This window comes from Sorex araneus, chromosome 2, assembly GCF_027595985.1.
Source record: "Sorex araneus isolate mSorAra2 chromosome 2, mSorAra2.pri, whole genome shotgun sequence".
NCBI classification, from domain to species: domain Eukaryota; kingdom Metazoa; phylum Chordata; class Mammalia; order Eulipotyphla; family Soricidae; genus Sorex; species Sorex araneus.
The window spans coordinates 229654939-229674023 of NC_073303.1; the positions used below are offsets into that span (position 1 = coordinate 229654939).

The following is a 19085-nucleotide window of genomic DNA, read 5'->3' on the forward strand; positions in this document are numbered from 1 at the left end:
TTCTTTTGAAGTGCCTCCCTACTGGGCCCAAGAGTTCAGTATAGCAGTGAGCTCTTCCATGCTGATGATTGACCTTGGAGATTTCCAACATGCCACATGTCCTCTTTTTGTGTAAGCTTTCAACCTGGCCTGACCTAATTTTTTATATTCTGCATCTTCATTTCCCTTGTCATCAACTCCCTACCTTTGCCATTGTCCCTGCCAAACAGAATTATCCTGTTAGGAATTATGCGTGACTTCCTAATATTAAATCCAGTTGATTTCCCTTCCTTTCTTTTGCTTTTTCTTTGGTTTTTTGTTTTGGGCCACATCAAGTGATGTTCAGGAGTTACTCTTGCCCTTGCACTCATGAATTACTTATAGGATGCTGTGGACCAAACCTAGGTCAGCTGCAGGCAAGGCAAATGCCATACCTGCTGTCCTGTTGCTCTTACCCCAAATGACTTCCATTTTCATCCCTCTTAGTGACATTTGACACATTTGTTCAATACTTTTTTTTTGTTTGTTTGATTTTTGTTTGTTTACTCCATGGTGCTCAGGGCTTACTCCTGTCTCTGCACTTAGGGATCACTCCCGGTGGCTTGGGGCCATTTGTGTTGCTGGGAATTGAACCTGGGCCAGTTGTGTGCAAGACAAGTGTTGTACTATTGCTCTCACCTTGTTCACTACTTTCTGTTGCTTTGTGTTTTTTGGCTACATCCAATAGTGCTCTGGGGATAATGTGGTATCTACCAGTGATGGAGTCCAGAGCTCCTACTTACAGTGCATGCACTCTAGGTCTTTGAGTCATCTGCGTAGCCTGTTGCTTATTTTCTTTCTGAAGTCTCCCTCTTTTGTGAATTTTTGGCTAACTCTGAAATACTAGTTTTGTTCTAATTTTAAATTGTGGTTTTTTAAAATCCATAATCAGACATTTCTCTACATGTTTTTGTTGTGAGCTCTACATCTTGTATTGTTGGGGTGGGGGGTGCCAGTACCTGGAATTGACTTGGAGTTTGCACCTACAAGGCATGTACGCTACTACTTGAGATACTTTCTGATGTTTTTCTAGTGTGAAGTGATCTATCAGCTATGCTTTTTCATCCTATATTACTCCTTCCCTAAAACTTTTGTTATTTTTGCCTTTTTGCACATAGTTGGCAGTACTTGGATGTTATTCCTGGGTAACTTGGTACTTGGTGGGGAAGGGTATTGTCTAACAGTGGTGCTTGGGCGACCATACAGTGCTGGGAATCAAGTCTAGGCCTCCCTGACTCTGGAAAGATGGTACCACTGGTAAGGCTCTTGGGGCTTGCATGTAGCCAACCTGGGATCAGTACCAACACTGTGCATATGGTCTCCTGAGCACTATCAGGAGTGATTCCTGAGCATAAATCTAGCATAGAGAGTCTGGCACACATTCAAAAGAACAAAAGCAACCAGTGCTGGCGTGGATGTGGGGAAAAAGGGATGCTCTTTCAACTGTTAGTGGGGATGCCATCTGGTCCAGCCTTTCTGGAAAACAATATGGACAGTCCTTCAAAAACTAGAAATTGAGCTTTCATATGACCCCGCAATACCACTTCTGAGAATATATCCCGAGGATGCAAAAAAGCACAGTAGAAATGACACCTGTACCTATATGTTCATTGCAGCACTGTTCACAATAGCCAAAATCTGGGAACAACCCAAGTGCCCTAGAACAGATTACTTGTTAAAGAAACTTTGGTACATCTACACAGTGAAATACTATGCAGCTGTTAGGAGAGATGAAGTCATGAAATTTTCTTATAAATGGATAGACATGGAGAGTATCATGCTAAGTGAAATGAGTCAGAAAGAGAGGGACAGACATAGAAGGACTGCACTCATTTGTGGAGTATAGAATAACATCACATGAGGCTGACACCCAAGAACAGTAGATACAAGGGCCAGGAGGATTGCCCTATATCTGGAAGACTGCTTCATGAGCGGAGGGGAGAAGGCAGATGGAATAGAGAAGGGATCATTAAGAAAATGATGGCTGGAGGAATCAGTCGGGATGGGAGATGTGTGCCAAGGATAGATAATGGAACAAACATGATGACCTCTCAGTGTCTGTGTTGCAAGCCATGATGCCCCAAAGTAGAGAGTATGGGGAATATTGTCTGCCATGGAGGCAGGTGGAGGGTGGGAAAGGGGGCGTATACCAGGGATATTGGTGGTAGGGAATGTGCACTGGTGGAGGGATGGGTGTTTGATCATTGTGAGATTGTAACCCAAACATGAAAGCTTGTAACTATCTCACAGTGATTCAATAAAATTCAACAGCAACAACAACAATAGCAACAAAACAAATCCAGGATAGAGCCCTGAGTGCTGCTGGGTGTGACTCCAAAACAAGGAAAACAAACAAAAAAATATGTGATTAGCATGTGCTCCAACTTCCTGGACTATTTTCCCCAGTTCCTCTAAAATGTTGGCATATCCTTCTCTTTGGAGATCACTTTCTTCATTAGTCTCCTTAGGTTTCTTTTCTCTTTTTTTCCCTTTGGTATTTGGTCACCCAGTTTTTCTCGGGGACTACTACTGGCTTTGTGCTTAAGAAATGACTCCTCGTAGACCTGGGGCGTGCGGGGGGGCTGTCTGTGGTCTCAGGAATTGAACTGGGGTGGGCCTTTTGTGGTTTTTCATTTGTACTATTTTTCTTTTCTTTTTTTTTTTGCCACACCTAGTGGTGCTCAGGGCTTATATGTATGTAGCTCAGTGCTCAGGGATCACACCTCACTCCTGGCGGGCCTCGGGGGAACTGTATGGTGCCAGGGATTGAACTCAGGTTGGCTCTGTGCAAGGCAAGCACCCTGCCCACTGTAGAATCTCCCTGACCCCAGAGTACTTTGTATCTCTGGCCTCAGAGAACTTTGTATCACTTGTACAAAGAGACTTTGTATTAGTCTTCTTTGAGGACTTACCCTTCTCCATCAAACCAACTCTTCCTGTTATAATCTGATTTGAGAAATGGTCATAACACTTTGCATAACATTGTCTGGATTACTTTTTCAAAAGAATACTCACATCTTGAATTTTATGTTTGTTTTTTGGGCCACAACCAGCTGGCCTCAGGGCTTTGTTGTGGTCTTTGCTGAGAAATTAGTGGTTCTTTAGGCACTATCTGTGATGCCAGGTTGTCTAAATGCAAAGTAAATAACTTACCTGCAATATCATCTCTCTTGCCCCAGATATTTAAATTCTCAAATTTTAGGGGGCCATTGAGATAGTACAGCAGGTAGGGTGTTTACTTTGCACGCACACAGCGAGGTTTGATTCCTGGCATCTCATAGTTCCTCGAGCACTGTGAGGAGTATTTCCTGAGTACAGAGCCTGCACTCCTGCTTTCATGGATCTTTGAGGTTTTTCCAACATTCCTCTAAATTTGGTGTGTCCTTGTCTCTAATCCCCATTCTGCCTCTTATACTGTCTCCAGAACGGTTTTTATTTATTTATTTATTATTATTTTGGTTTTTGGGCTACACCTGGAAGTGCTCAGGACTTACTTCAGGCCTTGCACTCAGGGATTACCCCTGGTAGGCTCAGAGGAGCGTATGTAGTGCTGGAGATTGAATATGGGTTGGCTGCATGTAAGACAAGTAACCAATCTGCTTTACTATTTTCCTGCTGATCCAGGAATATTTTTTTTGTCTTTTGATTTTGAATTTTTGGGTTACACCTGCTAGTGTTCAGGCCTTACTCCTGACTCTGCACTCAGAAATTACTCCTGACAGTACTCGGTGGACAATATGGGAGGGCTGGAATCAAACCCAGGTCAGCTGTGTACAAGTCAAGAACCCTAATTGCTGTATTGTCTCTCAGCTCCAAAGCAAGATAGTTTTCTTTTTTTTTTTTCTCTTTTTGGGTCACGCCTGGCAATACTCAGGGAACGGAACGGGAAGGTTAGGGCACTGCTGCTGGATCCACGTGCTTCCTCTGCCGAACTCTCTTTCCCAGATTCCACATTCTCGGTGGGATCCTCCAACTTGCCTGAACTTTGGTCATTAAGATTAGGGACAGGAGGAAATGTCCATTTTAGCCATTTAAGATTGACACGGGGGTGCCATGGAGACAGTCTAGCAGATAAGGCACATACCTTGTATGCTATTGATCTGGGTTCAATTCCCAGCATTCCAGATGATCCCCCAGGCACCACCAGGAGTGATTTTGAGTGCAGTCAGGAGTAACCCCTGAGTGTCGCCAGGTGTGTCCCAACAATTAAAAGATTGATGCATGGGATTTCTCTGCAGATAGGAAATTGGATTCAGATGACAGGTGACAAAAAATTGGAAAGGAAATTGTTAAGGCCACAGAGAAAGTACAGGGAGTAAGACACTTGCCTTGTGCCCCACAGACCTGGGTTCAGTCTCTGCCCCTGCATGTGTAGTCCTCTGGAGGACTACTAGGAATGATCCCTGGTGAGTGAGCACATGTGTAGTCCTCTGGAGGACTACTAGGAGTGATCCCTGGTGAGTGAGTACTGCCAGATGTGGCCCCAACTCTCTTCTCCACCCCCTGAAAGAAAAGGAAAATGTCCGTTGCAATGTTTTTATCAAATACAGACTCAGAAAACTTACTTCATCTCTATGTTGGGAGTCACACCCAACACCTCTCAAGTGCTATTTCTGGTGGTGCTTGGGGACTATGTGGTGCCTAATATGGAACTTGGGACATCTGCATTCAGAGCATTCAGCCCCTTGAGCCATTTCCCTGGCTGGGGTTGATTTTCTTACTGTATATTTGGAATTCTGTCTTATTAATAAATAGTAAATCTAAAAATTTGCTCCAATGTATTGTCTTTCAGAAAGAGTAAAGCCACATTGGGCTGGAGTGATAGAAAGGGGGTAGGATGTTTGCTTTGCAGGGAGTCAACCCGGGTTCAGTTCCCGACACCCCAAATGGTCCCTCTGAGCACTGCCAGGAGTAATTACTAAATGCAGAGCCGGGAATAACCCCTGAGCATCACTGGGTATGACCCAGAAAACAAGAGTAAAGCTACAGTGTAAGAACACAATGGATGTGAGTTTTCATTCCTATAATGTATGTAAGCCATAACGCTACTGCTTTCTTATTGGGGAATGTTAATAATTTTTGAAAGATTTTTTGGGGTCACACCCAGTGATGCTCAGGTATTAGTTCTGGCCTTGTTCAGGAATTACTCTGGTGATGCTCTGGGAACATATGGAGTGTTGGGGATCAGACTGGGGTTGGTTCTGTGCAAGGCCAGTGCCTTACCTCCTGTACTATTTCTCTAGTCTCCGAATTTATGAAAACTCCCAAGTCCAAGGCCTAGTGTTTGAGTTCTTGAATATTTTAATATAATTTGATTGTATTGCTTTCTGGAGATATAAACAAAAACTTTGAACTGTTGAACCACAGTTTAAAACAGTTACATTTAAAATTTTTTCTTACAATTCTAGAGTTGAAATTAATTAGATAACAGAGTTCCAATATTAAAATAGATATGTATAAAAATCAATTTTTTAATGTGGAAATTCTTATCTCTAACCCTGGGTTCAGTCCTTATCTAATAAGTACTTACTAAGTTATTTCTTGCTGGTTCAGCCTTCTGTGTTATTGTTTCTGTTTGTTGAGGTTAGTTGGCTTCTATGTTACTTTCCCATCTGATTTGTTGTGCTCATACTGGAATTTCAGTATTGAGGAATTTGGACTAGTATATGGCCATGCAGTCCAGAGATTTCAGGCTCTATGGTCTGGGTCAGTAAGTTGACATGATGTCAGCTGTGGGAGGTAGGCAAGGCCCCTGAGAGTGAGTGCCTCAGAGTTTTCAGCTGTGGGGACATGTGTGTCCATGCATTTCCAACTGCTTGGCTTTCATCTCCTCAGAGCTAACTGTGAATCAGTAGATCAGGGCTGGTGGGTGAGTCAATATGGCAGTGGTTGTGTTGGACCAGAATTTCTTTCTTTTTTCTTTATTTTAGAACTTTATTAAGTCATCTGTTTAGTTATAGACATTCAATATTCCAACGCCAATCCCACCACCATTGCACCTTCCAACCACTTTTATTTCCAATTTCCCAGCCATCCCTTAAGCCTGCCCCATAACAGGTCCTCAGTAACTTATTTTGTGTTGCTTGTTATAATTTGCTAAAAGGAGGATCAAAAAATATTTTCTTAGAAGAAAGTGAAGATTGTTGTATTTTCATTATGGAGCCTTTAAACTTTTGTATAAAAGATTACTAATACATTGTTGTAGGTTAAACCTTCTGTGTTTATATTTTGTTAATTGAGATTGGTGAACCAGAATTTCTTTTGATTGCCTAAATACATTTTGATGTAATAATAACCTGTAAATGTACTCTGGTTGAGGGGCCCCACCTGCAGTATGGGAATCTGCTATTGATTCTGTACTCTGGAGTTGTTCTTGATGTTGTTTAGGGGATTGGACAGTGTGGGGTTTGAGCTGGGTTTTCCCTTATGCAAGCATGTGCTCAGTCCTTTGAGTTATTTCTCTTGCCCATAATTTTTTTTTTTCGGGCCACACCTAGTGATGTTCAGGGATTACTCTGGCTCTGTGCTCAAGGATCATTCCTGACAGGGCTCAGGGGGCCCATATAAAGGGTATAAGGGATTGAATTTCGTTTGGCCATGTGCAAGGCAAGTGTCTTAACTGTTGGACTATTCTCTCCAGCCTCGTAAGTGCATTTTTGAAAAAGAGTTTTTTTTTTTTTTCCTTGATGGGTCACACCCTGATATGCTCACAAATTACTCCTGACAGTGCTTGGGGGACCATATGGGATGCTGGGGATTGAACCCGGGTCGGCTGCATGCAGGGCAAACGCCCTACCTGCAGAACTATTGTTCTGGTCCCTGGAAAAGAGTATTTGGAGATAGAGAAGTGATACAGTGGTAATGCACAGTCCTTTCCAGTGTGAGGATCTGAGTTATACTCCTAGCACTGCATAAAAAACAATAAAAAGATAGCTTTTATTTAAAGTGTGTGTGGGTGTGCACGCACATGCCCAAGGCCTCATACATGCAAGGCATGTTGTACCACTGAGCAATCTGGAGCCCTTGGGGTGGGGTGGGGTGTGCGTGTGTGAGCCCTTGGGGGGGTGGGGTGTGTGTGTGTGTGTGTGTGTGTGTGTGTGTGTGTGTGAGAGAGATACCTGGCAGTGCTTCCAGGCTCTTCACAGCTTTGTGCTTCAAGTGGTACTTAGGAGACTTTGAGGTATAATGTGCTGGGGATGGAACAGGACTGATCGCATATAAGGCAGTTGCTTTAACCCCTGGATTATATCTCCAGTCTCTCCCTGCCTCCCACTTTATTTTTCTTTTTGTGCATCCTATCTATGCTCAGGGCTTACTCCTAGCTCTGCACCCAGGATTACCTGGTGTGTTTTTTGAGACCATATATTGTGCTGGCGATTGAACTTGGGTCTGCATGTGCAAGGCCAGCCCCCTACCCATTGTACTATCTCTCCAGATCCTCCAGTCTTTTTTATCTCAAGTTTTTCATGAATTATTTTTGGCATTTTTTTCTAGGGCATTTTTCTTTGTTATTTTAAATTTTGTTTTTTTTTCCATGTCTTTGTTTTCCTATTACTAATTTTCTGAATTTCTGATATTTGTGAACTTAAAGCACTCTATTGTTTTAAATGGAAAACAAGTTATTTGAAAGCCTTTTAAGACATTCCTATTTACTAGGATGGGGTGAGAAAAAGGTGTATCTAGATTTTATTGTTCCATGTAGGTAAAAACGGCAACTAAGAAGAGATAGGGGAAATTTACTTTGTTAAAAATAAAAAATTCATTAAACATGGAACATGTTTGCCTTCTCTGGCTTCAGATAGTTTCTATTTGTTTTTTGTGGTTTAGGAACTGGCCACACCTGGTCGTGCTTAGGGCCTGTTCCTGACATGGCTCTGTGTTCAGGGATCACTCCTGGTGGGGCTCAGGAGACTGTGTGGGGTGCTGTGGCCTGAGGCTAGGCTGTGGCCTTGGGCAGGGCAGGCCCTGCCTGCTGCATTGTTTCTCCACTTTCAGGACATTTACTTTTGATACAGACTTCGAATAAATTTTTATTGTAAATAAAGTTGCAATATATATACTTATGTATATATATATATTTTATTTTTTATATTTTTGCTTTTTGGTTTTTGGGTCCCACCCAGCGGTGCTCAGGGATTACTTCTGGCTCTGCACTCGGGAATCACTCCTGGCGGTTCGAGGGACCATTTGGGATGCTGGGGATTGTACCTAGGCCAGCCACGTACAAGGCAAATGCCCAACCCACTGTACTATTGCTCTGGCCCTTTTAAAGTTGCACTTTTAAAAGACTACTGTAAAGTAAAATATTTTGGCATTTAGTTCAATAGATATATATTTTGATCTGTAATAAACTTCAAGCTGAAAAAAAACACTTTTATGTTTTTAGGTTTTACTCACCTGTAAATAGACCTTTTTGGAGCTCAATGGCGTCCTCTACTACAGTGCCTCTAGGATTTCACTATGAAACAAAATATGTTGTTCTCAGCTATTTGGGACTCCTCTCTCAGGAGAAGCTGCAAGAGCAACACCTTTCCTCGCCCCAAGGTATTATCTTTGGTTTATGGTGGTTTTAAGTGATGAATAATTCTCTTATGTATCTAAGAAATTTAAATCTATGGTTATCAAGTAAAAATATTAATACTCCCTCCAGAGCCTGGAGATAGCTTAATTGGCAAGGAACCTGCTTCAAGGGGGTGGAGCTTAGAGTTTGATATCTGGTACCATCCCACGTGCCCAAATATGATCCCACTGGATCTCCTGTTTAGAATCTCCAGCAATCTGGAGTATGATCTCTGATGCTTTGCATCCAAATGTGTTCAGGTTTTAAAACTAAGTGTTCAGAGATATGGCCAACTTGGGTTTAATCCCCAGCAGCAAGCCCTCCAGGAGTGATGCTCGAGCCAAGAGTAATCCTGAGGTGTGGTCCTAAAAACAGAACACCGTGTGGGGTCCCCAGCATCACAACCAAGCACCACACAAAGCATGTGAGGGCTAGAGAGATGGTATGAGGTGAAATCTTGCCTTACATGCATTTGGTCCAGGATTCATCTTCCATATGGCACATGGTTCCTGAGCACAGAGTCAGGAGTAGCACTGCTGGTTGTGACCCCAAAACCTAAATTAAAAAAATGACACGAATCCGAATTATTCCTTTTCATTAAAATATAGTAGCATCATTTTAAATATTCTTAGTCATATCTTCCTACCATGTAGAAATGTATGTAGCCACGAAAGTAATTCTTTCTTGTCTGAAACCATTTTAACTCAATAAAGTGTAATATTGAGAATTCATAAGTAATAGAGTCAAATTGTCTTTTTTTTTAAAGCAAGATAGTTTTTAATTGTTTTGTTTTTGGGCCACCTAATGGTGCTCAGGGGTTACCCCTGGCTCTGCACTACTCAGGAATCACTCCTAGCCTGCTCAGGGGATCATATATGATTCAAGTTATTGAACCTGGATTGGTCAGGTGCAAAGCAAGCACACTATCCACTGTACTATTGCTCTGGCCCATAAGGTGGTTTTTATTGAATAAAACTTAAAAAGATGTGAGAGGAGAGAGGATGTACGTGTTTAAAATGCACAGTGTAAAACGCAAGAGGAAAAGAAACGTAGAAACAAGGAAGCAAGATATGTATTCAGGGTGAGACCATGAGCCTGAATAGCCTCGCTTAGTTTTTTGGTGGCAAGGGTCCTACCTGGCTGTACTTAGGGCTTAGTCCTGGCATGGTTTGGGGAACTGTATATAGCCCAGGGATAGAACCCAGGTTGGCTGCTTGCAAGGCAAGTACTCTACATACTGTTCTATTGCCTTGGCCCCTAAATATTTATTTATTTATTTATTTATTTTGAGCCACACTCAGCTGTACTCAGGGGCTTTGTGCTCAGGGATCACTCCTGGTATTGCTTGGGGACTGTATATGGCATGGGATTGAACCAGGGTTGTTTACTGCAACTCAACCATCTTAATTCCTATATGGTTTCTCTGGCCCCAATATATACACAGTTTTTACAGAGTTGTAATTACTGTGAGTTTTCTTTTTTATGGTTTAATTCATATTTACAAATTTCTGTCTTTCCTCTTAAATGTCTAAGTATTTTCTTTTTTGTTGTTGTTATTAATAGGATTGCAGTAAATGTTTAGCTTAGTAAAGTCTAGAAGAGGGCTTTTTTTGTTTGTTTTTTGGCCAAACCCAACTGTGCTCTGGGCTTACTCCTGGCTCTGTACTCAGGGATTACCCTTGGTGGTGCTTAGAGGACAGTATAGGATGCTGAGGATTGAACATGGGTCATCTGCATGCCAGTCCAACGTCCTACCTCCTGTAATATCTCTCCAGCCCCAAGAATAGGGCTTTAATTTAAAAAGGAAAAAAAAAAAGAGGGAGTCATAAACAAAGAGGTTGTTATAATAATTTAAAATTTGAGAGGAGGGGCTGGAGAGATAGAACAGTAGGTACGGTGCTTGCCTTGCATGTGTCCAACCCGGGTTTGATCCCAGCATCCTACATGGTCCTTAAGCATTTCTGTGTAGAGCCTGGAGTAACCCCTGAGCATCACCAGGTAGGTGATCAAAAAGCCAAAATAAGGGGCTGGAGCAATAGCACAGCAGGTAGGGCGTTTGCCTTGCATGCAGCTGACCCGGGTTCGATTCCCAGCATCCCATATGGTCCCAGGAGTAACCCCTGTGCATCGCCGCGTGTGACCCCCCCCCAAAAAAAAAGAACCCAAAATAATAAAAATTGGGGCAGCATACCCTGTAGAGTCAGGCTTTACACTCAGGGCTCACTTCTGGTAGGACTTGGGGAACCATACACGGTGCCAGGGATAGAACCTGAGCCGGCTGTATGCAATGCAAGTTTCTTCTCCACTCTACGATGTCTCTGGCTTCTATTTTACTATTTTTTGGGGGTTTTATTTTACTTTTTGTTTTTGTGCCACACTCGGGCTTACTCATGGTGGGCTTGGTGAACTATATGGGGTGCCAGGATTGAACCCAGGTCGATCATGTGCAAGGCAAACACCCTGCCCACTCACTGCACTGTCACTCCAGCCCAATACTTTCTAATTTTTTTTTTTAATTTAAATTTTATTGAATCACCATGTGGAGGGTTACAAAGTTCTCAGGATTATGTCAGTTATACAGTACTCAAACACCCTTCCCTTCACCCGTGCCCATATTCCATCACCAACCCTCCCATTATACCTCCCGCCCCCTCCCGCCCCCCCAGTCCCCGCCCTTGTAAGTGATAAGTTTCACTTCGTTTACGCTTTATCTTGGTTACAGTCCATGTTTCAACACATAATTCACTATTGTTGCTAGGGTTTCCCCACAAAAAAGAGAAGACAGTCCCACTGTCAAGGAAGCATTTGATGGCTCTCCATTGCTGAGAATGTAGAGATATTAAGTCCCACTGTTTGTTACATAACTTTTCTATTTTTTTCCCCCCTCGTCCCGAGCCACCGAGATCACGCCTGTTTAGTAATCACCACGCTGCCTGACAAAGGGAAAACAAACCAAAAGAGATGGTTATTTCTCGTCATCAGCCGGCGTGGGGCTCTGGCTTAGTTGATAGTCTGGTAGAATGTCTGCAAGCAGTTTCTGGAACCAAAAGTAATACGCTGGTATTGGCCCCAGCTCAAGATTCCACCAGCGTCCCGCTGTTCCAAGTACATAATAATTTATTCCCTTGTATCCCATTCCCACGCCACCAGGTCCGTGTCAGCTTAATGGACATCATACTATGGTTAACGCCACGCCGCGTTTCTTCCCGAGAAAGAAGGATATTTCTTCTCAGCCGGCGTGGGGATATGGCTTAGTTCAGTCTATAGAGATGGCTACCACTTTGGTGGCCTTCAATATTTCAGCAAAAGACTTACTATTCTTGTTAGGATTTCCCACAAAGTCCGACCCGTTAAAAGGGAACTATTTCATATTGGTGCTGATTAAATGACAATAGGTTGCGCGGCCATGGCAGCAGCCTCGCGGCTTTGAATTTCTGTATAAAGTCCAGGGAAAGTACAGCCAGAAATTACACATCGCTACAAACTTTAACCCTATTATGGTCCCCCCCAAAGTCCAACCCATTACAAAGGAACCATTTCATATTGCTGATGATTAGATGACATTAGGCTGCCGCGGCCGCGCGGTTTTGAGTTTCTATATAAAGTCCAGGGAAAATTCTGCCTAAAATTCTATCGCTACAATCTTTTACCCTTTACCAAAAAAACTTAGTACTATTGTTTGGAGTTTCCCCCCACGTTAAGCCCTGCCAAAAAGGAACATTTACACGTTGCTGACAATCAAGAGATATTTGGATTTCTATATGAAGTCTAAGGAAAATTCTTTTGGTAATTGCATCACTCGCTGGCAGCGCCTGGGCCAGAAGCTCCCAGCACACAGTTTGGAGGCATTTTGGGGATGCCGCTCGTGTCCAAAGTGGTTCAGTTGCCTCCGGGGTCGATCTCGCGCGGGGCCGCAAAGGAATACTTTCTAATTTTAAAAAGTTAATATTGGGGCTGGAGCGATAGCACGGCAGGTGGGGCATTTGCCTTGCACATAGCCAACCCGGGTTCTGTTCCCAGCACCCCATATGGTCCCCTGAGCACCACCAGGGGTAATTCCTGAGTGCAGAGCCAGGAGTAACCCCTGAGCATTGCATTAATATTGTACACTTACTTAGAAATTTTAATATAGGCTTCCAACAGTTCTCCCTCCGCTTCCCTCCTCTCCCTGCCTGCCCCCTCCTCACGTCTCCTTCCCCCTCCTCTCCCCTTGCGGCGCTCAGTGTGTACTGCTGGGTTAGTGTTGGGGGTAGGAGGTCCCTTCTGATGGTGATGGGAGGAAAATATGATACCAGGGATGTAATTGGGCCTCTTCCTTGCAAACAAACACTCTCCGGTCTATTGAAGGATCTCTAACCCTTATTTTTTTCTTTTGCTAACATGGTTCTGTTAATTGGAGTTCTGTATTATCCATATTTATTACTTACAGTTTCTGGTTTATATTTAAGTTAGAAGATAAAGATCATTCTATTTATTTTTGGGATCAAAGCATTTTATTTATTTATTTAACTTTTTGATTCATAGCTGGCAATGATCAGGGTTATTCCTGGCTCTACCCTCAAGAATTACTCCTGATGGTGCTTGGGGCCCATATGGGATTAAATCTAGGTTGTGCAAGGCAAATGCCCTACCTGTTATACTATTGCTCCAGTCCCAAGAGATCAAAGCACTTTATTGGGGGTCTTCAGGAGAGGATCTTTGGCCAACCAGGATCTCCGCAGTAGTACAGCCACAGAAACCTATTCTGTGTATTTATGATTCCTCCCTATCTGAGATAGTTTTGTCTCCCATTCTGGGAAATATTTAATTGTTGTTGGATTTTAGAAGGGCCACATTCAATGATGCTCTAAGAGGGGTACTTGGGGCCTTGCATGTGCTAGGCATGTGCTCTACCCCTTAAATTATCTCCCTAGGATTTTGATGAGATTTTATTTTTTGGAGGCTAGCCTACCTGCAGTGCTCATGAGCCAACAAGGGCTACAACTGTTAGTGCTTAGGGACTAGGTAGTAACAGATTCATGCAAGATTTCACTCCTTTAAGTTATCTTCCTGTCACCATGGTGATTTTTTTGGTGGGAGTGGGAGGCAATTTCCTAGCAGTGTGCAGGGGATATGGGGCCTGGGTCCATTCCTGGAGCTACTTGGCCAGTTGAGCAGATGGTTCATTGCTTGGGCTCTTTAGTGCCAGTGGACGAGTGGGCCACCCTGTCAGTGCTTGGAGGCCATTGGATCAACCCAGTGATTCTTGGGGAAACTTGTGGTGCTGGGGATTGAATTTGGGTCCTTGCATATAGAAAACATCTACTCCAGCTGTTTGAGCATTTCCCCAGCCCATGGCAAGATTTTTTTCCTCCTGTGGCCACACTTAATGGTACTCAAGGGGCTACTCCTAACTCTGTGCTCGGGATTCCACCAGGTGCTACCAGGGTCTGTTCAGTGCTGGGGACTAAATTTTGTTTCTTATGTGCAAAACAGGGTGAGATGTTTTTCTTTTTGTGTTTTCCTCACCACACCTGGTGGCACTCAGGACTTGCTCTTGGCTCTGCACTTACTTCTTACACCTGGGCTCGAGGGCCCAAGAGAAGGGATCGAGCCTCGATCAGTTGTGTGCAAGGCAAGTGTACCAGCTGTACTGTCTCTCCATGACCACGATGAGGTTTTTAAAAAAATTTATATACTTTAACACCATGGTTTATACAGTTGTTTCAGGCTTTTAGTGTTCCAACACCAATCCCACTACCAGTGTGATGTTCCCTACCATTGTCACCAGTTTCCATCCATTCGCAAGCAAGCCTACTCTCTCAACAGGCACAAAATAATTTGTATGTTACTTGTTACAACAAAATGGCAAATGGGATTGTTGAAAATTAGGTCAGTAAAAGAAAATTTGTGAAAAAAAATCACACAGTGGGATAACTAAAATTGAGTGTTAACTGAGTTGTTTGTTGCTAGGTGAGCCTTGCTTTTTTCTTTTTCCCCCTTTTTGTTGACTGAGCTTAGATGGCTTATTTTGTTTTTGGCCACACCCAGCAATACTCTGGGCTTACTCTTGGCTCTTCACTCAGGTATCATTTTTGGTGGTGCTCCAGGGGCCATACAGGATGATAGAGATGGAACATGCAGTACCTGCTGTACTCTCTTATGTCCCAAGATTCTATTTTATATGCTTTTTTTTTTTTTTTTTTTTTTGCTTTCTGTGGCTAGAGAGATAGTACATGATTTTTGCCTTACACACTGTTGACCCAGTATCCATTCCTGGCACCCCAAGTGGTCCCCTGAACCCTATGATGAATGAACCCTTTGTACAGAGCCAGGAATAAGCGCTGAGCACTGCCTGGTGTAACCAAAAACCCAAAGGAAAATGTAATCTTACTGTCTCCTAAATTGTACATATATAGGGCAGAGCAAAGGACCTCAACGTAGGATAAAATAACTGAGCAGAAATCTGAGCTCTATTCAATACCAATCCAGAATTCAGGAATGACCAATGAGCCCTGCTGGGTGTGCTCCCAGTGCACCTCTGTCTCCCTCCCCCAACCTCCATCTGCTCTTCATAAAAGAATTCTCCCCCTTCTCTCCTTCTATCTCTCGGAATCTCTTGATGCTGCCTCTCAGAGCTCCTGTTTTTGTGTGTATGTGGGAGTGTTGGGTCACGTGGGCAATGCTCAGAGGTACTGACTGGGCTCAGGGATCATTGGGGGCAGTGCCTAGGCTGCTGGGGATCAAACTGGGGTCAGATGCGTACAAGGAAAGCACTTGAACCCCTGCATTATCCCTCCAGCCCCTGTTTGGGGATCACATGCATACTTGGTTATGGTATTCACACATTTTGGTGCTTGTGTGTCACAGGCATTTTGCTCTTTTAGTTACAGTGATGTGGAATTTTATTCGTGGCTTGAGTGTGTGTGTGTGTTCATATATCTTTTCTCTTTTTCTTTCTTTTATTTTTGGTGATGTTCAGGGGCTATTCCTGGTTTTGTGCTTAGGAATGACTCCTGGGCTCCTGCCAGTGCTTGGGGAATCCTTTGTAGTGTTAGGGATTTGAACTGGGGTTGCCTGTATGCAAGATAAGAGCCTTACTTCTTATATTATTTCTCTAGCTGGGTATTTTTTTAAAATTTTATTTTCATAAGGTTGTTCACAATAATTGTTTACATTCAATATTCTAACATCAGTCCCACCACCATTACACCTTCCTACCCCCATTATTTCAAATTTTCCCACTACCACCCAAACCTGCCCCCAAAGCATATCCTAAATAATTTGTTTTGTATTATGTTGCATGAAGTGTGTGACCTTGGCAAGCACTGTAACAAAGTTAGTGACCCTGAAAGCACTTAATACCAAAGAATGTGCATGCACCACAACTGAAGAGTGTGACCGCTGCGAATATCACAGTCAAGTGCTGGAGCATCACAACCAAATGAGAGCCCTGGTCTTCACAGTGACAGAAAAAACAAGGGGGAGAGGAGAAGGAGAGGAAGTACTGCTATATCTTAAATTTAGTTCTATTTTCCTATTAACTGGCTATACTTAAATTTATTCCTATATCCTATGACTTAACCTATTAAGTCATTATATAACTAATCTATAGTACTCATTTAGGGAACCTATTTAAATAATTTAGAAAGAGAAAATTCTAAACCATAAAATTATAGAAAAATACTCTGCAAAAGATGAATATAAAAAGACTAATTGTTATAACTTCAATTTTGTGCCACCAAAAAAAAAAGCAAAATAAAAAAAGGAGGCTGGAGCGATAGCACAGCGGGTAGGGCGTTTGCCTTGCACATGGCCGACCCGGGTTCGAATCCCAGCATCCCATATGGTCCCCTGAGCACGGCCAGGGGTAATTCCTGAGTGCAGAGCCAGGAGTAACCCCTGTGCATCGCCAAGTGTGACCCAAAAAGCAAAACAAAAAAAAAAGCAATTTTGTGCCACCAAATTTGTCACTAGTTTCCATTGTAATAAATGAAAATAATATGAAAGCCCCAAATTACTAGGCATTCAGATGACTTTCTCGCACAGCAAAGTAGAATGTTTCCTTTAAAAAAAAAAAATAGAGGGACTGGAGTGATAGCACAGCGGGTAGGGCATTTGCCTTGCACGAGGTCAACGCGGTTTCAATTCCCAGCATCCCATATGGTCCCTCGAGAACCACCAGAAGTAATTCCTGAGTGCAGAGCCAGGAATAACCCCTGTGCATTGCCAGGTGTGAACCAAAAAGCAGAAAAAAAAAAAGAAGAAGAAATAACATTTATCCATAATGATATCTAGAAAAGTAGACTAAAAAACTTAAAAGTAATAATATTGCTACAAAAAAATGCAAACAAAGCCATCAACACTTTCTGACTCTGCCTTGTGAACAGGAAGATGCTTCGCTAAACTCAGTTATTTTAACTTTTGAGATTCTTAATCTGAGGAGGAATGTTTACAAAATATTTTGTCAGAATGTAGCTGCATGAAAACACATTAAACAGAGGGTAACAGCCTTACTGTGCAGAGCAAACTTTCCTAAAAATATTTTAAGTAGATAAACATTTAAGTATAAAGAAAAATTACAAACACAAAATCATTTTTGCTAAAATGTTTTGGGAAAAATAAACTCAAGGTCAAGTTCAAAATACATCAGAACAAAGAATTCTTCATTAACCACACCCTTGATATCAAAATGGATTGTTCCCTTTTTAATTCTACTAGTATCACTTAAGATTTAGTACTCTACTTCTGATGTTCCCTTGAATCTAGAGCTTCCAAACAAGAAATTCCATACTGTTATTGTTGAGCATTTTTTTCCAGTAAATTATGTATCAGCTTTAAGAAATCTAAATTAGGAGCCCAAGACAGTCAGAGGAAGAGTAACTGCTTTGCGGGCCTGAGGCCACAATCAATCCTGGCAGCACTACCAGTGTTATTCCTGCTGCTACAATAAAGTGTGTAATTGCCAGCACACAACACCTAAAATCACAAAGCTGCCAGGCTTCCACTCTGCATGTGAGGTGATGCTGGGGAATGAATTGTGGCCCCCCTGTGTGGAAAGCTGGCATTCCACCAGTGATCCACATCCTCAAGCTTTAGGATATACCAGATTTGTTGTTTTCTGTGCAAAGACTTGGTTGATATAAATTACATTAATTGCTATATGACCAAAATTTAAACAAAATTTAAAAAGTGATAGAGTATCTGCTAGATTCATACTCAGGTCAGCCTTCTGTAGCATTTATATATAAAGTTATGTAATAGTATATTATGAATTATATATAGAATTTTTACCTTGAAATAGTAGACATTTGAATTACTGAAAGTATTTCTGACCTATTGATCAGTACTTTTTCGTCAAGAAACTGAACCGATATTTTTTTGACTACTGAGTCCAATATTTATTGACCACTAAGCACAGCAAAAGCCGTTCTCTTCCTTTCAATTCCCCTTCACTTTCTTTTAAGTGTTACATGTAAATCCACAAAAATTCTGTGAATTAGGAAAATTTTTGTTTTATAGCTTGTTAGAGAACATGAATCTGGATGGCTCAAGTGGTAGAACACATGTCTTTACAAATGTGTGAACTTGGGTTTGAACCCCAGCAATGCTGGATGTAATCCTGTGACCTGTCTATGTCTATGCCAGAGGTGGCCCTGGTGGTCTTCACCCCCTTACCTTCTCAGACCTTGAGTTTTGGGTCCTTTACTTTTTTGCTCTTAGCAGTCTCACTTGTTTCCTCATTTGTATAACAGGGAAATAGTAAGTTACTAATGGAGCTGTTATAAGTATTAAAACTGCTTAGAATTGTATGTAGCATATCTATGGCAAAAAAAATAACCTGCAAACTGAGAAATTGAAGATGCTATTACTGTTTCTTATTAGGAGACATTCAAGCTAAGTATTGATAAAATAAGTACTTAAAACAGTAGGGTCTGGAGCAGTAGTACAGAGGGTAGGGCTCTTGCCTTACACGCGGCCTCTCTGGGCTCGATTCCTGACCTCCTGTAGGGTCCTGTGTCTGCCAGGAGTGACCCCTGACCACAGTTCCAGGAGTAAGCCCAGCACACTGCTGGGTGTGGCTCAAAAACAAAACCTAGGATCTCTTTGACTCCAAAATACCTTGTTAAGCTTGATAAATAGCAAGTAAATGAAAGCAGAATATGCTAATTTACAGCAATATGATGCTTTATGGACTGGAGCTATAGCACAGTGGGTAGGGCGTTTGCCTTGCACGCAGTCGACCCGGGTTCAATTCCTCCGTCCCTCTTGGAAAGCCTGGCAAGCTACCAAGAGTATCTTGCCCACATGGCAGACCCTGGCAAGCTACCTGTGGCATATTCAATATGCCAAAACCAGTAACAACAAGTCTCACAATGGAGACGTTACTGTGCCCACTCGAGCAAATCGATGAACAATGGGACAACAGTGCTACAGTGCTATGTTGCGTGACGTGATATATCAGTTGGTTGAAGGTGCAGAGATAAGACATGAGAGGAATGTAGAAGCACGAGGGTCAAGGCATCGC

The 19085-nt window shown here is 42.4% G+C and overlaps 1 protein-coding gene across 5 annotated transcripts in view; it reads left to right on the forward strand.

Annotated features, from left to right (window-relative positions):
* The window catches only part of BCL2L13 (BCL2 like 13), a 99069-nt gene that overhangs the window by 8913 nt on the left and 71071 nt on the right, over positions 1-19085 (forward strand). For 4 of the 5 annotated variants that reach the window (XM_004616701.2, XM_055127881.1, XM_004616703.2 and 1 more), the window contains exon 2: positions 8405-8562. The exons of the other annotated variant lie outside the window; for it this stretch is intronic. In XM_004616701.2, the coding sequence (XP_004616758.2) occupies positions 8442-8562 (121 nt within the window). In that variant the 5' untranslated portion in view covers positions 8405-8441. The remainder of the gene's footprint in view (positions 1-8404; positions 8563-19085) is intronic. 5 annotated transcript variants of the gene reach the window in all.